General features: G+C 40.8%; 1 protein-coding gene across 1 annotated transcript in view; it reads left to right on the top strand.

Annotated features, from left to right (window-relative positions):
* The window catches only part of LOC308512102 (gamma-aminobutyric acid receptor subunit alpha-3), a 239,523-nt gene that overhangs the window by 194,254 nt on the left and 18,859 nt on the right, over positions 1 to 26,410 (top strand). Inside the window, exon 9 of the mRNA XM_081081909.1 lies at positions 7,190 to 7,401. Within this exon, the coding sequence (XP_080938035.1) occupies positions 7,190 to 7,401 (212 nt within the window). The remainder of the gene's footprint in view (positions 1 to 7,189; positions 7,402 to 26,410) is intronic.

Raw genomic sequence — 26,410 nt, 5'->3', positions numbered from 1 at the left:
AATAGCTGCTGCAGTAAGATTGCTATTTCCCTCTGTGACTGACCCCCAGGAGGGGGGCTTTGGGAAGACCCTGTGGAGGTCAGGGGTCGCCATTACAGTGAGGGCAAAACAAAACCCCACCCCCAAGCAGTGGGGATGTACTCTTACCAAAGCCATGGAGGTCAAAACTGGGAGATCAGAGAGGTAAAAAAAATCTTGTGATTCAATGCCATCTACTGGAAAAATAATATATAGACAGAGATAAATGCATAGGCAAAGAAGAACAGCAAATACTATGAGTAACCATAGTAATGAGGATGACGAGAAAGAATATGAAAAATTTCCAGAAAGCATGCTGGAACACATGGAAATATGTAATAAAAATGTCAGAGATTTCAAGATTCAGTTCTGAAAATACTCAATAAGATGTGATAAAATGCAGACAGATGATTTAGTACACTCAGAAAACAAATCAATGAACAAAATGAGTACTTTACCAAAGAGATTGAAACTTTATAAAGAACCAAACAGAAATCCTGGAAATGAAGCATTCAATTAAGGACATTAAAAGTAAACTACTGAGCATAGAAAACAGAGCTTACCACATAGTGGAAAGAATTATGATATTGAAGGTAAGAATCCAGAAATGATGCAGAGGGAGGAGAAGAGAGACCTGAGCATAAAGAAAAATGAAAGACTTCTATGAGAACTATCTGAATCCATCAGAAAAAGCAATATTTTAATTATATGCATTTCAGAGGAAGAAGAAATGGAGCAGGGGACAGAGTCTATTCAAACAAATAGTGGATGAGAACTTCCCAAATCTATGGAAAGAACTAGATCCTCAAATCCAAGAGGCAAACAGCACCTAGTTACCTTAATCCAAAGAGATCCTCTCCAAGGCAGTTGGTATTAAAACTGTAAAAAATTAGTGAGAAAGAAAAAATTCTCAAAGCATCCAGGGAAAAGAAGGAAGTGACCTACAAAGGAAAACCCATCAGAATTTCATCTGATTTCTCAGCAAAAACTCTACAAGCCAAAAGAGAATGGAACAAAATATTCAAGTTCTGAAAGAGAGAAATTACCAGCCATGAATAATATATCCAGCAAATTATCCTGTAAATATGAAGGAGGAATAAAGACATTCCCAGACATACAGAATCTGAAGGATTTTATCACCAGAAAACCTTCATTGCAGGAAATATTCAAGGAAGTTATTCTATCTGAAACAAAGAACATAAGGTTATAACACTATGAGTAAAATCACCAAAAAGCTTATAGAAAAAACAGGGATAATTAGTGATGACAAAAACTTAAAAGGGGAGGGAATAAAGGTCTGAACTGGCAAAGGAGGATGAAGATCAGATGTATTCAAAAGAAGAAAAAAAACTTAGGTATATATGCAACTTTATTTTTTATAAACCTAATGGTAGTCACACACAAAAATCCCCAAACCAGGTCACATAGCTTAAAAAAAAAGAGGAAACAGAGGAAAGGGTATGGAATACCATCAAACAAAAACAACAGACAGAAACAGAAAGGAAAAGAACCAATGGAGGCACAACACTACCAAAAAATAAAATATAAAATAGCTATAGGAAATCCTCATACATCAATAATTACCCTAAAGGTAAGTGGTCTGAATTCACCAATAAAGAGGCACAGAGTAGTAGAGTGGAACAAAAATCAAAACACAGCCATATTCTGCCTACAAAGAGACACATCTAAGCTGCAAAGACGAAGGTAGAGTCAAAGTAAAAGGGTGGAAAATGATTCGCCAAGCAAATAACATCCACATAAAAACAAGTAAAGCCATACTTATATCTGACAAAATAGATTTAAAGAAAACAAAGATAAGGAGAGACAAAGATGGACATTTTATAATGATAAAGGGGCATTACATCATGAAAACATAACACTTCTTAATATATATGCACCCAAACAGAGAGCACTGAAATATACAAAACAACTACTCACAGAACTAAAGGGAGAAACAGATCAAAACACAATCATAGTTGGGGACTTTAATACTCTATTGACAGCTCTAGAGAAAATAAGCAAACAGAAAATCATAAAGAAATATCACCCTTAAATGAATCACTATACCAAATGGACACAATAGACATTTATAGAACCTTTCATCACAGAACATTAGATTAGATTCTTCTCCAGTGCACATGGAACATTCTCAAGGATAGACCATAGGTCACATAACTAGCATCAACAAATTAAAGAAGATTGAAGTTATACAAAACATATTCTTTGACCACAATGACTTGAAATTAGAAATCAACTACAAAAACGAAGTAAAGAAGCCCAAAAGTATGTGGAGATTAAACAACATACTACTACAAAATGACTGGGTCAAAGAAGAAATAAAAGATGAGATCAAAAGATATGTAGACAAGTGAGAATGACAATACAACATATCAAAACTTCTGGGATGCGACAAAAGCAGTAATAAGAGGGAAGTTTATATCATTACAGGCCTATCTCAAGAAACAAGAGAAATCCCAAGTAAACAACCTAACATCAAATCTTAAAGAGCTAGAAAAAGAAGAACAAAAGCAACTCAAAATCAGCAGAATAAAGGAAATAATAAAATTAGAGAAGAATTGAGAGAGAACCAAGATGGTGGCATAGGTAAATGCCGGAGTTTGCTGCCTCGAACAACCACTTCAAAAATACAACTAAAAGACAGAATGGACATCATCCAGAACCACAGGAAAACTGGCTGAGTGGAAGTTCTACAACTAGAAGGAAGGAGAAAAGCATCCCGAGACTCAGAGGAAGCGCAGTGCGGAAAATACAAAGGTGTGGAGGTGCATGTGGAGGTTCATGCAGAGCAGGCTGGTGGCTGAGGGCGCGGTTGTCTTTTCCAATCGGGAGGGAGTCTCAGACTCTGAGCTCCAGGTCCGGGGGAGTCTCTAGGGACCCAGACTCAAACAGGAGAAGCGGGACTATCTGGCTTCGGTTGGAACTCGGAACTCGAAGGCAGCTTTCTCTCCGAGGTTTGCAGCGGTTGCTGGGACTCTGAGAGGCAGAGCCCCCGGGGACGGGACTGAGAGCAGCCATAACTGCTCGCTCCGTCAGCCCTGTAGATCCCCTGGGACCTGCCCCAACCAAGCCCTGCACAGAGCCATTTGCCGGATAGCCTCAGGCAAAGGCTAGATTAGCACCTCCCTAGAGGACAGAAGTTCTCTCACTGCAGACACAGCTGATTCTCACAGCCACTTGGCCTGGAGCTCAAATCCCCTCTAGTATTACCTACAACCATCAAGGCTTAACTACAACAAGACTGCGCACAAAGACCACTAGGGGGTGCACCAAGAAAACATAAAAAAATGCAGAGACAAAGAAACAGGATGCAAATGTCAGAAATGGAAAATATAAACCTCAAAACCACACTTTTAAGGTCTTTCAATAATTTTCTAAAAACTGCCAATAAATGTAGTGAGATCCTCAAGAAATCTAATGAGACCCTCGATGTTATGATAAAGAACCAACTAGAAATTAAGCATACACTGACTGAAATAAAGAATATTGTACAGACTCCCAAAGCAGACCAGAGGAGCGCAAGAATCAAGTCAAAGATTTGAAATGTGAAGAAGCAAAAAACACCCAACCGGAAAAGCAAAATGAAAAAAGAATCTGAAAATACGAAGATAGTGTAAGGAGCCTCTGGGACAGCTTCAAGCGTACCAACATCAGAATGATAGGGGTGCCAGAAGATGAGAGAGAGCAAGATATTGAAAACCTATTTGAAGAAATAATGACAGAAAATTTCCCCCACCTGGTGAAAGAAATAGACTTACAGGTCCAAGAAGCGCAGAGAACCCCAAACAAAAGGAATCCAAAGAGGACCACACCAAGACACATCATAATTAAAATGCCAAGAGCAAAAGACAAAGAGAGAATCTTAAAAGCAGCAAGAGAAAGAAACTCAGTTACCTACAAGGGAATACCCATATGACTGTCAGCGGATTTCTCAACAGAAACTTTGCATGCCAGAAGAGAGTGGCAAGAAATAGTCAAAGTGATGAATACCAAGAACCTACAACCAAGATTACAGCAAAGATATCATTCAGAATTGAAGGTCAGATAAAGAGCTTCACAGATAAGGAAAACTAAAGGAGTTCATCACCACCAAACCAGTATTATATGAAATGCTGAAAGGTATCCTTTAAGAAGAGGAAGAAGAAGAAAAAGGTAAAGATACAAATTATGAACAACAAATATGCATTTATCAACAAGTGAATAAATAATCTGATGAACAGAATGAACTGGTGATTATAATAGAACCAGGGACATAGAAAGGGAATGGACTGACTATTCTTGGGGGGAAAGAGGTGTGGGAGATGTGGGAAGAGACTGGACAAAACTCGTGCACCTATGGAAGAGGACAGTGGGTGGGGAGTGAGGGCGGAGGGTTGGGTGGGAACTGGGAGGAGGGGAGTTATGGGGGGAAAAAAGAGGAACAAATGTAATAATCTGAACAATAAAGATTTAATTAAAAAAAATTAGAGAATTGAATGAAATAGAGAACAAAAAGGCTATACAAAAAAATTAATAAAACAAAGAGCTGGTTCTTTGAGAAATTTATAAAATTGACAAACCCCTGGCTAAACTCACTAAGGAAAAAAGGGAAAAGACCCATATAAAATTCAGAAATGAGAGAGAAGTCACCACAGACATCACAGATAAACAAAGGATCATACTAGAACATTATGAAAGAATATATGCCACAAAATTCAATAACCTGGAAAAAGTTCCTAGAAATATATACTAGTAACCTTCCTAGACTAAATCATGAAGAATTAGAAAATATAAATAGACCAATCAGCAGTGATTAAATTGAAGCAACCATAAAAAATCTCCCAAAAAAGTAAAAGTCCAGGACCAGATGGCTTCACCAGTGAATTCTACGAAACGTTCAAACTCTTCCAAAAAATTGAAGAAGAGGCATTACTTCTTAACACATTCTATGAGGCCAATGTAACCCTGATACCAAAATCTGGCAAAGATGACACACAAAAATGAAAACTACAGACCCATATAAGGGAATCTTCATTCACTACTAGTGGGAATGTAGACTGGTACAACCACTATGAAAAGCAGTCTGGTGATTCCTCAAAAAATTAAAAATAGAGCTACCATATGACTCAGCAATACTTCTCTTGGGTATATAACTGAAAAACTAGAAATCATGTATTCGCAAAGATATATGCAACCCTATGTTTATTGTAGCATTACTCATGGTGGCCAAGACATGGAAACAACCAAAGTGTCATGTGATAGAGGACTGGATAAAGAATATGTGCTAATAAAGGGTGAGATACTGTCATTTGCAACAACATGGATGAACCTTGAGAATATTGTGCTAAGTGAAATAAGTCAGTCAGAAAAAGCTGAGTTACATGGTTTCACTCATATCCTATATAAAAAAGAGTTAATATGCAAATGCAAATTGACCATCACACCCTTGCACAAGATGGCTGCCACAAGATGGCCAGCAGGGGAAGGCAGTTATGGGTGATCAGGCCAGCAAGGGAGGGCATTTCGGGGGCGGGGGGCAACTAGGCTGACAGGAGAGGGCAGTTAGGGGTGACTGGGCTGGCAGGGGTGGGCAGTTGGGGGCAACCAGGCTGGCAGGGGGGCAGTTAGGGGAGACCAGGCCAGAAGAGGGGGGCAGTTAGGGATGACCAGGCCAGCGGGGGGGTACAGTTGGGGGTGGCCAGGCCAGCAGGGGGGGCAGTTGAGGGCAATTAGGCTGGCGGGGGGGGGCAGTGAGGGACAACTAGGCCAGCAGTAGGGGGCAGTTGGGGGCAACCAGTCCAGCAGGGGGGGCAGTTAGAGGCAACCAAGTAGGCATGGGGGGCAGTTAGGGGTGATCAGGCCAGCACGCAGAGGCAGTGAGGGGCCATCAGGCCAGCAGAGGGGGACAGTTAGGGGCGACCAGGCAGGCAGGCAAGTGAGCAATTAGGAGCTAGTGGTCCAGGATTGTGAGAGGGATGTCTGACTGCCGGTTTAGGCCCAATCCCTGGGATCGGGCCTAAACCGGCATCAGACATCCCTCAAGGGGTCCCGATTGGAGAGGGTGCAGGCCAGGCTGAGGGGACCCCCCTTTGCATGTATTTCGTACACCAGGCCTATATGGGATATAAAATGGAAACTCATGAACACAAACAGTGTTGTGCTGGTTGCCATAGGGAAGGGGGTTGGGGGATTAAGGGGTCCTAATATATGGTGACAGGAGAAGATTTGACCTTGGGTGATAAGCACATGGCACAATATACAGATCTTGTAACCAGAAACACACACTTGAAACCAATATGTTCATGTTGGCCAACGTAAACCCAATAAATTTAATAAATAAATATAATTTTAAAGAGAATAAAGAAAAGTATTTAATTCAGGTTATTAATACCAAGGAAAAGAATCAATTGACCAAAAAGTGAGCTCTGGTTTGGCAAAAACTCACAAAAATAACTATTGGAATAGCTTTGATTGTCCATGAAGCTCAGTCAATAAGACCTAGACTGTGATGCAACTAAAGAATCATTTCCACAATAGTTTGTTGCATTATTAGGATAATAGTGTTCATGATAATGAAAGTGAATAGCCTACTGACCTCAGACCATGTCCTTAGTCTTGGGCTCAGCTCTGGGCTGTTTAGAAGAGAATTACCAGAATGAGGGAGGAGAAACAAGAGAAGGAACTATGTTCATTCTGGAGATAAACAGATTCATGAGGAACCATAGTGACCCTCTTCAAATCTTTAAGGCTTGTCCTGCAGAGGAGGGAACAAACTTTTCTTTCCTGTCTTGCTAGAGAAAGAACTCTGAGATCAGTCAATGCACCAGGAGTTAGAAGAAGGCAATTTCAGTTCATGAGAGAAATTTTCTCTAATTAAAATTATCCCTTACAATAAAATATGTTACCTACTCTTCAATGGAAATGTTTAAGCAGAGGCTAGAGGACAACTTTTAGAATCGTTATACTGGAGATCCCTATTGCTGTGAGAATTGGGATGGGGTGGTTACTAGGTAGAACCATCCCACTTTTACATTCTCTGTTTTTTATTTTAAAGGGAATATTTGAGTGGAGGGTGGGTATAGCTCCTCCTTTTAAGTAGAAAGTTGGTGATCTTATTGAATATGCTCTAAGTGTCTTTGATTGGCAACTGAGTTCTTATCTTCTCTCTCCCCAGGTGTCACCACTGTTCTCACCATGACCACCCTGAGTATCAGTGCCAGAAACTCCTTACCTAAAGTGGCATATGCGACGGCCATGGACTGGTTCATAGCCGTCTGTTATGCCTTTGTATTTTCTGCGCTGATTGAATTTGCCACTGTCAACTACTTCACCAAGAGGAGTTGGGCTTGGGAAGGCAAGAAGGTGCCAGAGGCCCTGGAGATGAAGGTGAGATACAGCAAGGGTGGGGGCTGGGAAACACTCCTGAGAGAACTGTATTGTAACCAGGAGTGGGCAGCCTGCAGCCTGTGGGAACTGGCCAAGGCTGTGTGCTATTCACTGGGGTCATCAATCCATTTCTCAACTGGAGTGCTTCTTGGCAATGTGGGGTGTTTGCTGGGGGCAAAGAAAAGAGGGTATGTATCATAGAGGACTGATACCTGGTGGTGAGGGACCAAACCTAAATGTGATACTGCTAGACTCAAGGGGAACCCTTTGTATTTACAAAGTCAACCAGAAGATTGGACTTTAATTTCAACCCAGCCCTTCACTTTCCAGTATGTTCCCGTTACAATCAAACCAAAGTGATCATCATTCCTTCTGTGTCTTTGCTTAATTTTTTACTCTCTCTGGAGCATTCTTTTTTTTTTTTCCTGCCTGGTGAAGACCTATTCATTCTTCATGACCCAGAGGAAATACGATTTTCTTCACAGAGCCTTTTCAGAACAGCAAGATAACTTTAGCTTTTCTTGGGGTTGGGTGGCGTAGGGAGATTGCTCTTGATATTAAAAGCATATTTGTGTTAGTGTTGTTGGCCTCTGCCCTAGACTAATCTTCTTGAGGGCAGAGGCTTGTCTGCACCATCTTTGTAACTAGCCAGCATTCTTTCACAGCATCTGACTCAGTAAAAACTGAACAAATGTTAATTGGATCGGTGGACAGATAAGAAGAAAGAAAAAAAGGAGAGAAAAAATAAACCACTGGAATTTGGTAGGAATAAAACAATAGTACAGTGAAATCAAGATTTTTGTCCTTCGCTAATTTAAGAGTCAGATCTCTAGATCTAAATGAAGACTATCCAAAGACACTAAAATAACCTGGTAGATGTGGTCACAGAACCATTCCAGTACTCTTTGAAGAATCATGGAGCAGAGAAAAGATAATGAAGTGTATTTTTTTCAAACTGGAAGAAAATATATATCCCATAGAATACAGATTGGTGAGTTGACAAAATTTTAAAATAGATTTTAACTATTTAGATAGAATTTATGAACTCCTTACTATAAATTATGAGAAATAAGCATGTTTCTATTTCTTCCATCTATTCTAATATAGGGATTTTTTGGTTAATTTTATTATCATACTTAGTCTAGTTGTTACCTTTTTATCCTTAAAATATTTATCTATGTAATACTTAATTTATCAGCTATGGACAGGGTCTATTGACCCCTCATTCACTATACGATATAAAAATTAGCATATCAGTACTTATCCTAGCTTTTACTTCGTCTCTCTACCAGTCCCCAACATCTACCAAATTTGATTTATTTTACTACCATTTCTGAATTGACGATTTTATATAACTTATATGCTATTAGGCAGACATAATTCTTATAGTTGATTAGTCATAATTTAATACATTTAATACATTTAAATGAATTATCTTCTCAAAATAGTCCTTTTATTCATTTTTTCATTCATTGCTTAGTTAACTTAGGCTATCCTCAGAAGTTTCTTTAAGAAGGGCTCATGGGAACCATATTTCCTGCTATCTTCCATGTGTAAAACTGTCAATTATGTGCATACTTGAATTATAGTTAGGCTGTTTTACAATTCATAAGTCACATTTTCTTTCTCTGACATCCATGTAGATATTGAATGTTGTTATGAAGAAATTTAAAATCAACCTGAGAATATTGTACATAATAGAGGACTTGATTTTATGGCCTAGCCAATATGCATGTTTCTTTTATTTACAAATTCTAGTTATTTGACAATGATATATATTGATCCATCTGTATGAAGTTTTCCCAGGACAGCATATTAACCTTTAAGCCTATAGATTTACAGTTATCTTTGTTACAGGAAAGCTTTCCTAAAACATATCTTTGTTCTGTTCTCTTCCTAGAAGCACAAATTATATATATAATTGAAATTTGTCTTTCATATCTACCATTTTCCCTAATAACTTTTAAGTGTTATTTTCTGTTTTCCCTAATAAATTTTAACTATTATTTTCCATTTCATTTTGCTCATTTCTCTCAAGCCTATCTTCCATATCTCTATTTTTCACCACTATTTCACCTTTATTTGTGTGGTAATATTTTTATTTTTTTACATTCAATATTATTTTATATTAGCTTCAGGTGTACAGCACAGCAGTTAGGCAATTATATATGTTACAAAGTGTTTTCCCTATATTTCCAGGACCCACGTGGCACCATACATAGTTATTACGATATTGTTGACTATATTCCCTATGTTGTACTTTACATCTCTATGACTATTCTTAATCTACCAATGTGTATGTCTCAATCCCTTCACATTTTTCACCCAATATCCCAACACCTCTCCCATCTGGTAACCCTCAGTCTGCTCTTCATTCTCTCCGTGTGAGTCTGTTTATGTTTTGTTTGTTTATTTATTTATTTTATTATTTAGATTCCAAAAATAAGTGAAATCATAACGTATTTTTCTTTCTCTGAATGACTTATTTCACTGAGCATTGCACCCTCTAGGTCCATCCATGCTGTCACAAATGGTAAGATTCCATACTTTTTTATGGCCAAATGATATTCCATTGTATATATATGTACCTCCATTCTTTATCTACTCGTCTATTAATGAGCACTTGGATTGCTTCCATATCCTGGCACTTATTAATAATGCTGCAAAGAACATAGAGTTGCATATATTCTTTCCAATTAATATTTTAGGTTTCTTTGTATAGATCCATAGAAGTGAAATTTCTGGGTCAGAGGAAATTCAATTTTTGAATTTTAAAAGAAATTCTATACTGTTTTCCACAGTAGCAGCACCAATCTGCATTTCCACCAACAGTACACAAGGGTTCCCTTTCCTCCACATCTTCACCAACACTTGTCATTTGTGCATTTATTGATAATAGCCATTCTGACAGGTAACTTGCATTTCTCTAACAATTGGTGACATTGAGCATCTTTTCATATGTCTGTTAGCCAGCTGTAGGTCCTCTTTGGAGAAGTGTCTATTCAAGAGCTCTGCTCATTGTATAATTGGGTTGTTTGTGTTTTTGGTGTTGTGTTGTATGAGTTTCTTATAAATTTTGGATATTAACCCTTTATCAGAGATCTCATTGGCGAATGTGTTCTCGCATTCAGCGGGTTGTCATTTCATTTTGTTTCCTTTGCTGTACCAAAACTTTTTAGTTTGATGTAGTCTCATTTGTTTATTTTTCTTTTGTTTCCCTTCCCTGTGAAAATATATCAGAAAAAAAGATTGCTAAGAGAAATATCAGATATTTTACTGCTTTTGTTTTTTTTTTCTAGGAATGTTATGGTTTTGAGTCTTACATTTAAATCTTTAATGCAGTTTGAGTTTATTTTTGTATATGATGAAGAAGGTGTTCTAGTTTCATTTTTGCATGGCAAATTTTCCCAGCACCATTTATTAAATAGACTCTCTTTGCTCCATTGTATGCTCTTGCCTCCTTTGTCAAATACTAATCTATATATATATAAAAACCTAAGTGACCATCCAACTCTTCAACCGTTCAACCCTCAGACCAGTAGCTATGATGCGCACTGACCACCAGAGGGCAGATGCTCAATTCAGGAGCTGCCAAGCTGCAGTGACTTGGCAGCTGTGGTTCTTGGGTGATGCACCCAGAACCAAAGAGGAAGGAGCCCAATTCCAAGGTGCATCACCCAACAACTGCCCTCTTGCAATCCAGGACCCCTCAGGGGATGTCAGAGAGCCAGTTTCGACCCCATCCACATAGGCCAGGCCGAGGGACCCCACCTGCCAAAGGGACCCTGCTCACTCCACAGATGCCCTTCAAGCCCTGGCGTTGCCCCAGGTGTGGCCGGCCAGGGAGGGACCGCGGGAGGTTGACCCCAGGGCATGTCCATCCTGTCTCACCCAGTCCAGCCCCACCGGCCACCTTGTAATTAATTTCCTTTCAATATGCACAAATCTGTGCACCAGGCCTCTAGTTGATAAAAGTGTGAGTTTATTTATGGGCTCTCAATACTGCTGCATTGGTCTATGTGTCTGTTTTTATGCCAATACTATACTGTGAAATCAGGTAGTGTGATATCTCCAACTTTCTTCTTCATTCTCAACATTGCTGTGGCTACTCAGGGTCTTTGTGGTTCCATATATATTTTTGGACTATTTATTCTTGTTCTGTGAAATAATCCATTGGTATTTTGATAAGAATTGCATTGAATCTTTAGATTTCTCTAGGACATTTTTAATAATGTTAATTCTTCTTACCCATGAGCATGGTATGTGCTTCCATTTAACTGTATTTTCTGCAATTTCTTTCTTCGGTGTCTTGTAATTTTCCAAATACAAGTCTTTTATCTCCTTGGGTTAAATTTGTTCCTAGGTATTTTTTTTTTTACACAATTGTAATACAATTGTTCTTGTAGTTTCCATTTCTGATAGTTCATTATTGGTATAAAAAGATGCAACCATTTTCTAAATATTCATTTTGTGTCCTGCTAGTTTACTGAATTCATTTATCAGTTATTGTGGTTTTGTGGTGGAGTCTTTGGGTTCTCTATTTACAATATCGTGTGATCTGCAAATAATGACAGTTTTACTTCCTCCTTTCCAGTTTGGATGCTTTTTATTTCTTCTTGTTGTCTGATCACTGTGGCTAGGACTTCCAGTACTATGTTGAATAAGAGTGGTGAAAGTGGACATCCCTGTCTTACTCATGACCTTAACGGAAATGCTTGTAGTTTTTCCCCATTGAGTATGATGTTAGCTGTGGTTAGTTATATATGGCCTTTATTATGTTGAGGTATGTTTTCTCTGTTCCCACTTTGCTAAGAATTATTATCATAATTGAGTGTGGGATTTTGTCAAATGGTTTCTCTGCATCTATTGATATGATCATATGATTTTTATCCTTCATCTTATTTATGTAGTATATCACATTAATTGATATGTGGATATTGTAACAAACTTGCATGTCAGAAATAAATTCCACTTGGTCATGGTGCATGATCTTTTTAATGTATTGCTGAATTTGGTTTGCTAATAATTCTATATCTCTGTTCATCAGGGGTATTTACCTATAATTTTCACTCTTCATAATGTCTTTATATGGTTTTGGAATTAGGCCTTATAAAATGAGCTTGGGAGTCTTCCCTCCTCTTGACGTTTTTGGAATAGCTTGAAAAGATAGGTGTTAGTTCTTTAAGTGTTTGGTAAAATTTACCTGTGATCCATCTGGTCCAGGATTTTTGTTTGTTGAGAGTTGGGTTTTTTTTTGTTTCCCCTTTTTATAGCTTCAATTTCATTAGTTGTAATCAGTTTGTTCAAATTTTGTCCCGTCTTGATTCAGTTTTGGAAGATTGTATGTTTCTAGTAATTTATGCCTTTCTTCCAGACGATCCAAATAGTTGGCATATAGTTGTTCACAACATTTTCTTATAATGCTTTGTATTTCTATGGTGTCAGTTGTTACTTCTCCTCTTTCATTTATAATTTTACTTATTTGGGTCCTTTCCATTTTTTTCTTAATGAGTCTGTTTAAAAATGTATCAATCTTATTTATCTTTTCAAAGGGCCAGTTCTCGATGTCATTGATATTTTGTATTGGTTTTTTTTTAGATATTGTTAAATTTATTTCTGCTTTCGTCTTTATTATTTCCTTTCTTCTACTCACTTTGGGCTTTGTTGTTCTTTTTTTACTAGAGGCCCGGTGCACAAAATTCATGCAACGGGGGGGGGGGGTCCCTCAGCCCAGCCTGCACCCTCTCCAATCTGGGACCCCTCGGGGGATGTCCAACTGCTGATTTAGGCCCAATCCTGGAGATATCCCTCTCACAATCTGGGACTGCTGGCTCCTAACTGCTCACCTGCCTGCTTGCCTGATTACCCCTAACTGCCCCCACTTCCAGCCTGGTTGCATCTCAATTGCCCCCCCCCTCCACCACTGGCCTGGTCTCTCCCAACTGGACCCCGCTGGCCTAGTCACCCTCAACTGCCACCCCTGCCAGCCTGGCCGCATCCCAACTGCCCCCCTCCCGCTGACCTGGTCTCTCCCAACTGGCCCCCGCTGGCCTGGTCACCCTCAACTGCCACCCCTGCCAGCCTGGTCACCCCTAATTGCCCCCCTGCCTGCCTGGTTGCCCCCAATTGCCCCTCCTGCCAGCCTGGTCGCCCCCAACTGCCCCCCCCTGCTGGCCTGGTCACCACTTACTGCTCCCCCTGCCAGCCTGGTTGCCCTCAACTGCCCTCCTGCTGGCCTGGTCTCCCCCAACAGCCTCCCCCCACCAGCCTGGTTGCCCCACGCAGCCTGCTGTTCAGTCGTTTGGTCATCCCTCACTAACCCCCCTGCAGGCCTGGTCGCTCTACGCAGCCTGCTGTTCAGTCATTTAGTTGTCCCTCACTAACCCCCCTGCTGGCCTGGTTGCCCCACGCAGCCTGCTGTTCCGTTGTCCATCTGGTTGTTTTGGTCTTGGCGGCCCCTGGCTTTTTATATATTAAGATAATTTAAATTCTTTACTATTTAAAGTATTACATATGTCTCCTTTTTCCCTCAATGACCGCTCCCTGGCCACTCCCACCCCCTCAGCACATGCCCTTATCCCCCTACTGTCTTTGTCCATTGGTTTTGTTTATATACATGCATACAGGTCCTTTGGTTGATCTCTTAACCCCCCCCCCTCACCCTCCCTTGCCTTCCCTCTGAGTTTTGGCAGTCTGTTTGATGCTTCTGTGTCTCTGTATCTATTTTTGTTCATTATATTCCACAAATAAGTGAGATCATGTAATATTTACCTTTCCCCGACTGGCTTATTTCACTTAGCATAATGTTCTCCAGGTCCATCCATGTAATTGCAAATAGTAAGAGTTCTTTCTTTTTTACAGCAGCAAAGTATTTCATTGTATATTCCACAGTTTTTTAATCCATTCATCTGCTCATGGGCACTTAGGCTGTTTCCAAATCCTGTCTATTGTAAATTGTGCTGGTATGAACATAGGGATGCATATATTCTTTCTGATTGGTGTTTCTGATTTCATGGGATATATTCCTAGAAGTTGGGTTACTGGGTCAAATGGTTTATATAAGTTTAAGATATAAGCTGATATCTAGGTATTTTAATTTTTTGAGGAAACTCCATACTGTTTTCCACAGTGGCTTCACCACTCTGCGTTCCTACCAGAAGTGCATGAGGGTCCTTTTTCTCTACATCCTCGCCAGCACTCATCTTTTGTTGATTTGTTTATGATAGTCATTCTGACAGGTTTGAGATGGTACCTCATTGTTTTGACTTGCATCTCTCAGATGATTAGTGACTTTGAGCATGTTTTCATATGTCTCTCGGCCTTCTGTATGTCCGCTTTTGAAAAGTGTCTATTTAGGTCCCTTGCTCTTTTTTGATTGGATTGTTTATCTTCCTTCTGTTAAGTTGTATGACTTCCCTATAAATTTTGGAGATTAAACTCTTATCGGATATAACATTGGCTAATATGTTCTCCCATGCAGTGGGCTCTCTTGTTGTTTTGTTGATGGTTTCTTTTGCTGTGCAGAAGCTTTTTATTTTGATGTAGTCCCATTTGTTTATTTTCCCCTTAGTTTCCATTGTCCTAGGAGCTGTATGGGTAAATTTATTGCTACAACATATGTCTGATATTTTCCTGCCTATGGATTATTCTAAGATTTCTATGGTTTCCTGTCTTACATTTAAGTCCTTTATCCATTTTGAGTTTATTTTTTGTGTATGGTATAAGTTGGTGGTCTAGTTTCATTTTTTGCATGTATTTGTCCAATTTTCTCAATACCATTTATTGAAGAGACTGTCTTGACTCCATTGTATGGTCTTGCCTCCTTTGTCAAATATTAATTGAGCATAATGGCTTGGGTCAATGTCTGGGTTCTCTGTTCTGTTCCATTGGTCTATTTGTCTGTTCTTGTGCCAGTACCAGGCAATTTTGAGAACAGTGGCTTTGTAATATAATATAGCTTGATATCTGATATTGTGATCCCTCCAACTCTGTTCTTCTTTCTCAGGATTGCTGCAGCTATTCGGGGTCTTTTTTATTCCAAATGAATTTTTGGAGAGTTTGTTCTAGGTCTGTGAAATATGCCATTGGTATCTGAATGGGGATTTCATTGAATCTACAGATGTGGTCAAAAGCCCACCACCAGGTGTGTTGCTTCTGGAGTTTCTTAAGAGGGACTCTGGTGCAGGTCAATATCAGATGCTGCCTGTGACTGTCCCTATGCTACCTGTTTGGAGCTACAACGTGATCCAAAGTTTATAGTTGCCTCTGTAGGACTTGGGTAATGATGGGAGGGGCCAAGGTGAAACCAAGGTAGGCTACCACCCACACCACGCCTAATAGCAGGTCAGCAAAAGGCCTGAGTCACCTGGAGATACCCTCCACCTACCTCTTCCTGTCAGCTGCCTTTTCGGCTCAGTCACTGAAAGCCTCTGGTGGTATTCGAGTTGGATGAGGTAGGTTCTTACTGCGTGGTGTTCCCCAGATTCACACTTGGTGCCAGCGCTGGGTCTGAAGCCACTCAGCAAAAGTGCCAGGGTACACCAAGGTCATCTCCCACCACCAGGTGTCTGCAGATTTTGGTCATGAGGTGGAGTCTCTGGGAGTTGTCTGGGGAAGGCCAACAGAGTTTGTCAGGCCCAGATAACCAAGACTTGGTCATGTGAAGGGAGAGCTGTGTACAGGTCAAGCATGAAAGGAAAAAATTGCCCCAACCCTAGAACCACACAATTCAGTCTGTCCCAGATTCTTCCTGGACCTCCTGGAGAACTGGAGTTTGGCAGGATGTGGCTGTAAGTAGTCATGATTGTGGGGCTAGTGATTATCCAGTGGTGGGGGGTGGTACTTGTCAGGTTCACAGGAAGGTATGGGGAATGGCCCTTGCCGCAGAACCACATAACTTAGTCTGTGTCATCCCCTGGGTCTCCCCATACTTCTATACCCTGGGCCCAAGCAGCTGACTCTTTCACAGGGTGAGAGCTTGCAGGTGAATGACAGTGTCATCAAGGTGGGGCTATTGCAATCTCCCATGCTGATGCCATATGAAGGGGAGTACTCAACCCAACCCAAGAAAGATTGCCTCTGTGAGAGGTATGGGAGAGGGACTCAGCACAGAGACCCTAGTAGCTATCCCTTTAGCCTTCTCTCCAGAGCCACATAACTCAGTCTCTCCTCACAGGACTCTAGTCTATTCAGAACCACTCTCCCTTGCTGGAACCTAGAGTAAGTGGCTGTGACTGAGATTTAGTGTGCTAAACCTTTAAAAGGGCATCTGAGTTTTTAGCAGACTCCTGTCTCACCCTGGGGGGGGCAGAATCTCTACTGAATTTCATGGCCAGATATTGTATGGGATTTTCTTCCTGGCTCTGGTGCTCTGGGCTGGGGAGCTCTGCTTGGGGTTGAGGGCCCATGCTCCTTAAGGGAAACATTTGTAGCTGTGATATTTTTCCCGATTCTTAGATGCCTCATGTGGATGCAGGGCCAGTCCATTTTGTGTCTCCACTATTCCTACCAATCTTGACGTGGCTTCATTTATAAATGCTAAGTTATAAAACTTATGTTCAGCTAGTCTTCAGATAGTTATTCAAGTTGATTGTTCTATATTTTAGTTGTAATTCCAGTTTGGTCTGGGAAGAAGGGAGTGCAACTTCTACTTACTCTGCAACTATCTTGGATTCTTGACACTATTATTTTTTCCCTTTGTTAATTTTATGATTACTATTGACTTATTTTTTATGTTTTATGTTTGTACTAGAGGCCTCATGCATGAAATTCGTGCAAGGGGCTCAGCCCTTGCAGCTGCTGCAGCTGCCTCAGCCCTCGCAGCCTCAGCTTAGTCCAGAAGGTCGTCTGGAAGGACATTCAGCTGTCCGGTCTAATTAGCATATTATGCTATTATTATTATAGATTATATCTGGTTCCACAATCCTTTATTGGTCCTCTTTCCTCCTTTTTGCAACATATTTTGCATCAATAATCATATTGGTTTGCTTTCAATAATTACTTGAAACTTGATTAGAGGAATTCTTTACCATGTGTGAAAGTATCTTTTTGGAGAGGGACTGAGAGAGTGAGCAGAATAGTAGTAAATAGTTGAGAGTGAATACTTGAGAGTAACTTGAGCACCATCTGTTGTCTATATAAATTCTTATGAGTATTCCTCATTGTAGTTTTGATTCTGCTTGTAACTAGCAAAAAGTTTCCCTTGCTTAAAGGAAATCCCTCTATGTATGGAAGCAGTGGTGTGTGTTTGTGAGTGTGTAATATTATATCTTTTAACTTTTTTCAGTCTCTATCTTCTCTGCCATTGTTTGGTGGTCAAACTGTGTTTCATGATGTTCTCATTAACAAGCCTGTTTTTACTACCAGTCTGATAACTTGTTTGTTTTAAAACGCGTCATTTATTTTTGCTCACTCCACTCATGCCACCAGCATTCTAGAACTCTAGTATTGGCTTGAAACACAAACAGCAGTCATCCTCAGTGTCTTCTTCACTCAGATACAATTTTCACTACATTTGAGAACCTTTACTTTTTGGAATTAGGCTTAAAAATGCTTCCATGTTTCATCAAAGATGGAGTTTTAGTTTATATCTCTCATTTTCCTTATAGTTTTTGGTTGGTTCTAGGGAAGAGAAGAAAGCAAAGCTGTCTTTACTCTGACATAGTAAACTCATAGGTCCCTAGAATATTCTATTAAACAGATGTTTTAAGATAAATTAGCACTAATAACTGATATCTAGTCTCAGTTCACTAAGAAGAAATTTTGCCAAACTAACATTATGAAAAATTTGCTAGACTGGTGGACCAGGAAATATCAGAGGACATCTGACTAACTTTTTAAATGATGTCTTCATGAAGAAGTACAGTGGAAAAATATTACAATTAGGCTGAAGGAGTTGGTTGACCAATTGAAATCAAATGGATTTGACTAATGAGTGGACATCAACCTAAATTGGACATCCCTGTGATGATCCACAGGGCTTTATCTTTGACCCCTTGCTCTTAAATATTGTCATCAATGACACAAATGAGTACATATAAGATACCAGATTTATATTTGTAAGCTGGTATTAGTGAATGTTGGTTAGAGTGCACTGTCTTCTGAATTATGAATCAAAAAAGGATTTCTAAAGTTTGAGAGAACAAGCTCAAATCAAAAGCTTAACATTTGTGAAATCAAACAAATTTTCACACATGGATACAGAAATAGTTCTGGAATAGAAATAATTAACAACAACTATACATTATAAATAAGATGCTGGGATATAGGGAAAGCAAATTTAATGTAAGCCTTCATTTGATTTGAACTTGAGTCAAGAATTATCTAGAACAAGTAAGATGATAAGCCCTTTTTATTCTGAGCCATGTTTAAAGTACACTGTTCCAGTTTGGTTGTTACTACAATGGAGGAGTGACTAATACCTCAAGAGGATAATGGCTAATGTCAGATATCTGAACGGCTGTCATGGATGTCTTGTGAAAAATATGGTAACTTATATTTTCGTGACCAGGAAGAAGTACAGGAGTGGTTTGAAGGTAGAGAGAGAACTAGAATACGTATTAAGAGACTCTAGATGTCAGAAATGATGACCATTTCTAAAATTCCAAGAAAAGCTAAAAATGAAAAAAAAAAAAACTTTTGCAAAAATGGTGATCTCAGTGTTTCTTTTAGTTCCTCACCATGGTCAATCAGAGAAAGCATACAAATGGATCTCTAATGTGAGTGTGCTATACTTTGTCTACCCTGGTACAATGTAAAGAAACTAATAGTGAGAACCAATGACACATAGAAAAAAATGAAATTCATTAAAAGTAAAAACTTTAGAGGAGAACCAAGATGGCGGCATAAGGTATAGACCTGTGCGTGCTGCCTCCCAAAACAACATTGAAACTACCAATGATAAGACAAATAGCTATCATTCAGAACCATGGGAAAGCTGGCCCAGTGGAAGTTCTACAACTGGAAGGAAAGAAAGAAGAACATTGAGACTGAGTAGGATGTGCAGAGGCGCCAAGAGCAGAGGTACAGAGTTGCGCGCCAGGCGGGCTGCAACTGGATGTGCGGATTTTTTCAATTGGAAGGGGTTAAAAACTCTCGAATCCACTGAGCTTGTTTGGGGAGGGATCCTGAGGTCCCAGACCCCTACGGGGAGAGGCAGGATGGCCTTGCAGTGGGTTGGAGAGCGAGGGTGGCTCTCTCACAGAGCTGCTCACAGGCCCTCAGGGACACGGAGACTAGAATCGCAGAGATGCCACTGCTGTTTGCTCCACCCTGGTGATTCCTTGAGACCCCGCCCTACTCAATTTACATCCCCGCCAGGGCTGTGCCAGTGGCACAAAAGGAACCACCTGCGTTTTTGCAGCTTAACCCAACAAACTGCAGATTTCAACTCCTTGCATACATAAGGGACACACTCAAGAAGCAGAATCAGGTTCAGAGGAAGCCAGAGCCGGACCCAGCTGGGCTGGCGACATGGAACCGCTGTACCAGCAAACACACAAGCAGGTCCACCAGATCCAGTCTCACATGGGACACCGGGAGACGGCAGACAAGCAGTCTGTGCACTTAGTAGAAAATGAAATCCAAGCAAGCATACCTGATATTCAGCCAGCAAGAACGCCTGGAGATTTTGTCCAGCAAGGAGCCACCCAACAAAAGACAGAATGCCAAACTTCGTATTGACCAGTTAAAGTATGATGTCCAGCACCTGCAGACTGCTCTCAGAAACTTCCAGCATTGGCAATATGCAAGGGAGCAGCAGGAGAGACAGCGAGAGGAGCTTCTGACTCCCACCTTCACCCCCAATGTGGGATGCGCCCCCCCCCCCCCGTGAGGCTGCAACGGGTCCTTCGAGGCTGTGACGGCCCCGTGAGGCTGAGATGGCCCCTGTGAGGCTGTGATGGCCCCTGCAAAGCCGGCGGAACTGCGCGAGCTGCCCAGATGGCTTCATTGACAGCCCACGAACCAGCGCGCAGCCCCAAGCACAACTATCACCCAAAGGGCAAGAGGGGCAAGAGCAGCTGTAATGTTGCTTTCTCCTCACTTTTGGTAGTGAAATCCTCATTTTAAACATAAGAAGACACATTATTTTAAAAAGCCGTTACATGTCTCTATACCCTTTCTGAGTAGAGTGTGAACAAGTCGTGAGAGACCTTTCCGAACACAGGGACACATCGCGGATGGAAATAGCTACATTTTCCATGTGTATGACCTTTGACCCAGCAACAAAAGTGTATACCTATGGGTGAGGACAGTGGGGGTGGGGTAAGGGCAGAGGGTGGGGTGGGAACTGGGTGGAGGGGTCTATTGGGGGGGGGGAGGGGAACAACTGTAATAATCTGAACAATAAAGATTTAATTTTTTTTGATTAGTTAAATCTTTACTGTTCAGATTATTACATTTGTTCCTCTTTTTTCCCCTCATAATTCCCCTCCACCCAGTTCCCACCCAACCCTCCTCCCTCACTCCCCACCCACTGTCCTCATCCACAGTTGCACGAGTTTTGTCCAGTCTCTTCCCGCAACGCCCTCACCTTTTTCCCCCCCCAAGAATAGTCAGTCCACTCCCTTTCTATGCCCCTGATTCTATTATAATCACCAGTTCATTCTGTTCATCAGATTATTCACTTGATTTTCAGATTCACTTGTTGATAGATGTGTATTTGTTGTTCATAATTTGTATCTTTACCTTTTTCTTCTTCTTCCTCTTCTTAAAGGATACCTTTCAACATTTCTTATAATACTGGTTTGGTGGTGATGAACTCCTTTAGCTTTTTCTTATCTGTTAAGCTCTTTATCTGACCTTCAATTCTGAATGATAGCTTTGTTGGATAAAGTAATCTTGGTTGTAGGTTCTTGGCATTCAATACTTTGAATATTTCTTGCCATTCCCTTATGGCCTGCATAGTTTCTGTTGAGAAATCAGCTAACAGTCATATGGGTACTCCCTTGTAGGTAACTGACTTTTTTTCTCTTGCTGCTTTTAAGATTCTCTCTTTGTCTTTTGCTCGTGGCATTTAATTATAATGTGTCTTGGTGTGGTCCTCTTTGGATTCCTTTTGTTTGGGGTTCTCTTCACTTCCTGGGCTTGTAAGTCTCTTTCTTTCACCAGGTAGGGGAAGTTTTCTGTCATCATTTCTTCAAATAGGTTTTCAATATCTTGCTCTCTCTCTCTTCTGGCACCCCTATAATTCAGATGTTGGTACGCTTGAAGCTGTCCCAGAGGCTCCTTACACTATCTTCGTATTTTCGGATTCTTTTTTCATTTTGCTTTTCAGGTTGGGTGTTTTTTGCTTCTTCGTAGTTCAAATAGTTGACTTGATTCTTGCGATCCTCTAGTCTGCTGTTGGGAGTCTGTATAATGTTCTTTATTTCAGTCAGTGTATGCTTAATTTCTAGTTGGTTCTTTATCACAACCTCGAGGGTCTCATTAGATTTCTTGTAGGTCTCATTAAGTTTATCGGCAGTTTCTAGAAAATTCTTGAAAAACCTTAAAAGTGTGGTTTTGAACTCTATATCCAGTAGTTTGCTTTCCTCCATTTCTGTCATTTGTGTCCTTTTTCTTTGTCTCCACATTTTTTATGCTTCCCTTTGTTGATAAAGTGGTTTTCTGTGCTAAGTGTCCACTAGGGCCCAGTGGTTCAGCCTCCCCAATTACCTGAGGAGGACACTCTTGGTGCACCCTTTTGTGGGCTGTGTGCAGTCTTGTTGTAGTTAAGCCTTGATTGTTGTAGGTATCACTGGGTGGAATTGACCTCCAGGCCAATTGGCTGTGAGAATCAGCTGTGTCTGCAGTGGGAGAACTTCTGTGCTGGAGACACCACTCTGGGGCAAGACTTGCTTCAATGGGGCTTTGATGCTCACTGAGTCTGCCCTCTGAGTGTGTCCTTTATGGTTCCACGGAGCTGCAAACTGGATGGTCCCACTCTGACCTCTGGGTACATTGGCTCCTGGAACTCTAGGGAGGTGCTAATCTAGCCTCTGCCTTAGGCTATCCAGCAAAAGCCTCCCTGCAGGGCTCGGGCGGGGCGGGTCCCATGGGATCAACAGGGCGGGGCTAGTAGTTATGGCTGCTCTCAGAGGCTCCACTTCTCAATGTCCCAGTAATCACTGCATGCCCCCCAAGAGAAAGCTGCCCTCGAGTTCCGACTGATGCCAGACAGTCCCACTTCTCCCATATGAGTCTGGGTCCCCAGAGACTTGCCCAGAACTGGAGCTCAGAGCCTAAGACTCCCTCCCAGTTGTAAAAGGCAACCTCGCCCTCAGCCGCCAGCCCGCTCCGTGTGCGCCTCTGTACCTTAGTATTTTACTTCCGCACTGTGCCTCCTCTGAGTCTCAGTATGCTTTTCTCTTTCCTTCTAGTTGTAGAATTTCCACTCAGCCAGCCTTTCTGTGGTTCTGGATGATGTCCGTTCCATCTTTTAGTTATATTTTTGAAGTGGTTGTTCAAGGCAGCAAAGTCCGGTGTTTACCTATGCTGACATCTTGGTTTCTCTCAAGATTTATTTTTAAAAAAGTAAAAACCTTACAATTTATTTTTGTGTTTAATCTTTATTATTCAAAGTATTACATATGTCATGTCCCATTCTCCCCAATTGTCCTCTTCATTCCAGCCCCCACACCGAACCCCAGGCCTTCACCACTCTATTATCTGTGTCCTGGGTTATGCATATATGCACACAAGTGCTTTGGTTGATCTGTTCCCACCCATGCACCCTCCTCTGCCTTCCCTCTGAGATTCAACATTCTGTTCCATGCTTTTATGTCTCTTGATCTATTTTGTTCATCAGTTTATTTTGTTCATTAAATTTCACATATGAGTGAGATCATGTGTTGCTTATCTTTGTCCGGCTTATTTCGCTTAGCATAATACTCTCCAGGTCCATCCATGCTATTGCAAATAGTAAGAGTTATTTTTTACAGCTATGTAATATTCCATTGTGTAAATATACCAGTTTTTTTATTCACTCATCTAGTGATGGGCACTTGGGCTTTTCCATATCTTAGCTATTTTATGTCATGCTGCTATGAAAATAGGGGTGCATATATTCTTAGTGATTGGTGTTTCTGATTTCTTAAAATATATTCTCAGAAGTGGGATCACTGGGAGTACCATTTTTAATTTTTGATGACATTCCGTACTATTTTCCACAGTGGCTGCACCACTCTGCATTCCCACCAGCACTGTACTAGTGATCCCTTTTCTCCACATAGTTCCAACACTTGTTGTTTGTTGATCCCCGCCATCAGGGAGTCCCTGCTTGCCCTGCCCACCATGCCAGGGCTATGTGATCAATGCTGCATAGAGGGAGGCCCTGCTCACACAGCTGGGGCTCTGCGATGGGCCCTCCCAGCCTTGGCGGCTTACCTGGGCCCTCGGAGCCACGGCTTTGTCCAGAAGGACTTCCGGAAGGTCTCCCAGTCTAATTAGCATATTCCCCTTTTTTAGTATAGATAGATAGTCCCATTTGTTTATTTTCTCCTTTGTTTCCTTTGCCCTAGGACAGTGGTGGGCAAACTTCAGCTCGCGAGCCACATGCAGCTCTTTGGCCCCTTGAGTGTGGCTCTTCCACAAAAATACCACGTGTGGGCGTGCATGTACAATGCAATTGAAACTTCGTGGCCCATGTGGAGAAGTTGGTATTTTGTGGAAGAGCCACACTCAAGGGGCCAAAGAACCGTATGTGGCTCGCAAGCCGCATTTTGCCGACCACTGCCCTAGGAGATGTATGGGTAAACATGTTGCTATGAGAGATTTTGCTGCCTATGGTTTCTTGTAAGATTTTTATAGTTTCACAACTTACATTTAAGTCTTTTATCCATTTTAAGTTTATTCTTGTGTATGGTGTAAGTTGGTGGTCTACTTTCATTTTTTTCCATGTATCTGTCCAATTTTCCCAGAGACTATTATTAAAGAGACTCTCTTTACTCCATTATATGCTCTTGCCTCCTTTGTGAAATATTAATTGTGCTTAATGGCTTGAGTCAATTTCTGGGTTCTGGGTTCTCTGTTCTATGCCATTGATCTAGATGCCTGTTCTTGTGCCAGTACCAGGCTTTTTCTGAGTACAGTGGCTTTGTACTAAAATTCATATCTGGTATTCTGATTCTGCCATCTTTGTCCTTTCTCAAGATTGCTGTGGCTCTTCGGGGTCTTTTTTGGTTCAATATAAATATTTGGAGTATTTGTTCTAGATCTGTGCAATATACTGTTGGTATTTTAATAGGGATTGCATTGCATCTATAGACTGCTTTGGGTAATGTGGACATTTTAATGATGTTGATTCTACCAATCCATGAACATGGTATATTCTTCCATTAATATATATCTTCCTCTCTCTCTTTTTTCAACATCCTGTAATTTTCCAAGTATAGGTCTTTTACCTCCTTGGGTATGTTTATTCCTAAGTATCTTAATTGTTTTGTTGCAGTGGTAAAGGGGATTGCTTTCTTAGTTTCAATTTCCAAGAGTTCATTACTGTTGTATAAAAAGGCCATAGATTTCTGGGTGTTAATTTTGTATCCTGCTACGTTGTGAATTCATTTATTAAATCTAGTAGTTTTTTGAAGGAGTCTTTAGGGTTTTCTTTGTAAAATATCATGTCATCTATGAATAATGACAGGTTTACTTCCTCCTTTCCAATTTGGATGACTTTTATTTTTGCTTCTTGTCTGATCACTATGGCTAGGACTTCCAGTACTACTAGAGGCTCAGTGCACAAAAATTTATGCACTCGGGGGCTCCCTCAGCCTGGGGGATGTCCACCTGCTGGCTTAAGCCCGTTCCCCGAGGGATTTGGCCTAAGCTGGCAGTCAGACATCCCTCTGGCAGCCAGGCAGCCCTCAGGGGATGTCCACTTGCCAGCGGGGAGCAGGCCTAAGCTGCAGTTGGACATCCTTAGTGCTGCTGAGGAGGTGGGAGAGGCTCCTGCCACCACCGCTGTGCTGGCAGCCATCAGCCTGGCTTGTGGCTGAGCAGAGCTCCCCCTGTGGGAGCACACTGACCACCAGGGAACAGCTCCTGCATTGAGCGTCTGCCCCCTGGTGGTCAGTGTGTGTCATAGTGACCAGTCATTCCCAGTCTTCTGCTGTTAGGGTCAATTTGCATATTACCCCTTTATTATATAGGATATTAAACAAGAGTGGTGAAAGTGGGCAACCCTGTCTTTTTCCTGTTCTTGGGGGAAATGGTTTTAGTTTTTGCCTATTGAGTATGATATTGGCTATAGGTTTTTCATATATGGCTTTTATTATATTGAGGTATAACCCCTCTATTCCCACTTTGCTGACAGTTTTTAATTAAAAAAATTGTGTTGGATTTTGTTGAATGATTTTTATGTATCAATTGATATGACCATGTGATTTTTGTCTTGCAATCAGGTTATGTTATATATCACATTTATTGATTTGTGAATATTTACCAGCCTTTCACCCCTGGACTAAATCCCATTTGGTCTGGTGTATGATATTTTTAATGTTTTGCTGGATTCAATTTGCTAATATTTTGTTGAAAATTTTAGTATCTATGTTCATCAGGAATATTGGACTACAATTCATTTTCTTTGTAGTGTCCTTATCTGGTTTTGGAATTAGGGTAATGCTGGCCTCATTGAGAGAGCTTGGAAGTGTTCCTTCCTCTTGAACTTTTTGGAATAGTTTGAGGAGGATACATGCTAGTTCTTCTTTTAATGGTTAAACTCCCATGTGAAGCCATTTGGGCCAGAGCTTTTGTTTGCTGGAAGTTTTTTAAATTATTATTATTACTGCTTCAATTTAATCAGTAATTATCAGCCTACTCATGTCTTCTGATTCTTCCTGATTGAGTTTTGGAAGATTGCATTTTTTCCAGAAATATTTCCATTTCATTCAGATTATCCAGTTTCCTGGAATATAGTCATTCATGGTGGTTTTTTTTGTTGGTTTTTTTTTTTGGTTTTTTTTACAATCCTTTGTATTTCTGTGGGGTCAATTGATATTTCACCTCTTTTGTTTCTCATTTTGTTTATTTGGGT

Source organism: Myotis nattereri (genome assembly GCF_964212035.1).
Source record: "Myotis nattereri genome assembly, chromosome: X".
In the NCBI taxonomy this organism is placed as follows: Eukaryota; Metazoa; Chordata; class Mammalia; order Chiroptera; family Vespertilionidae; genus Myotis; species Myotis nattereri.
The sequence above is the reverse complement of the archived record's forward strand: the minus strand, read 5'-3'. Positions and strand labels throughout refer to the sequence as shown.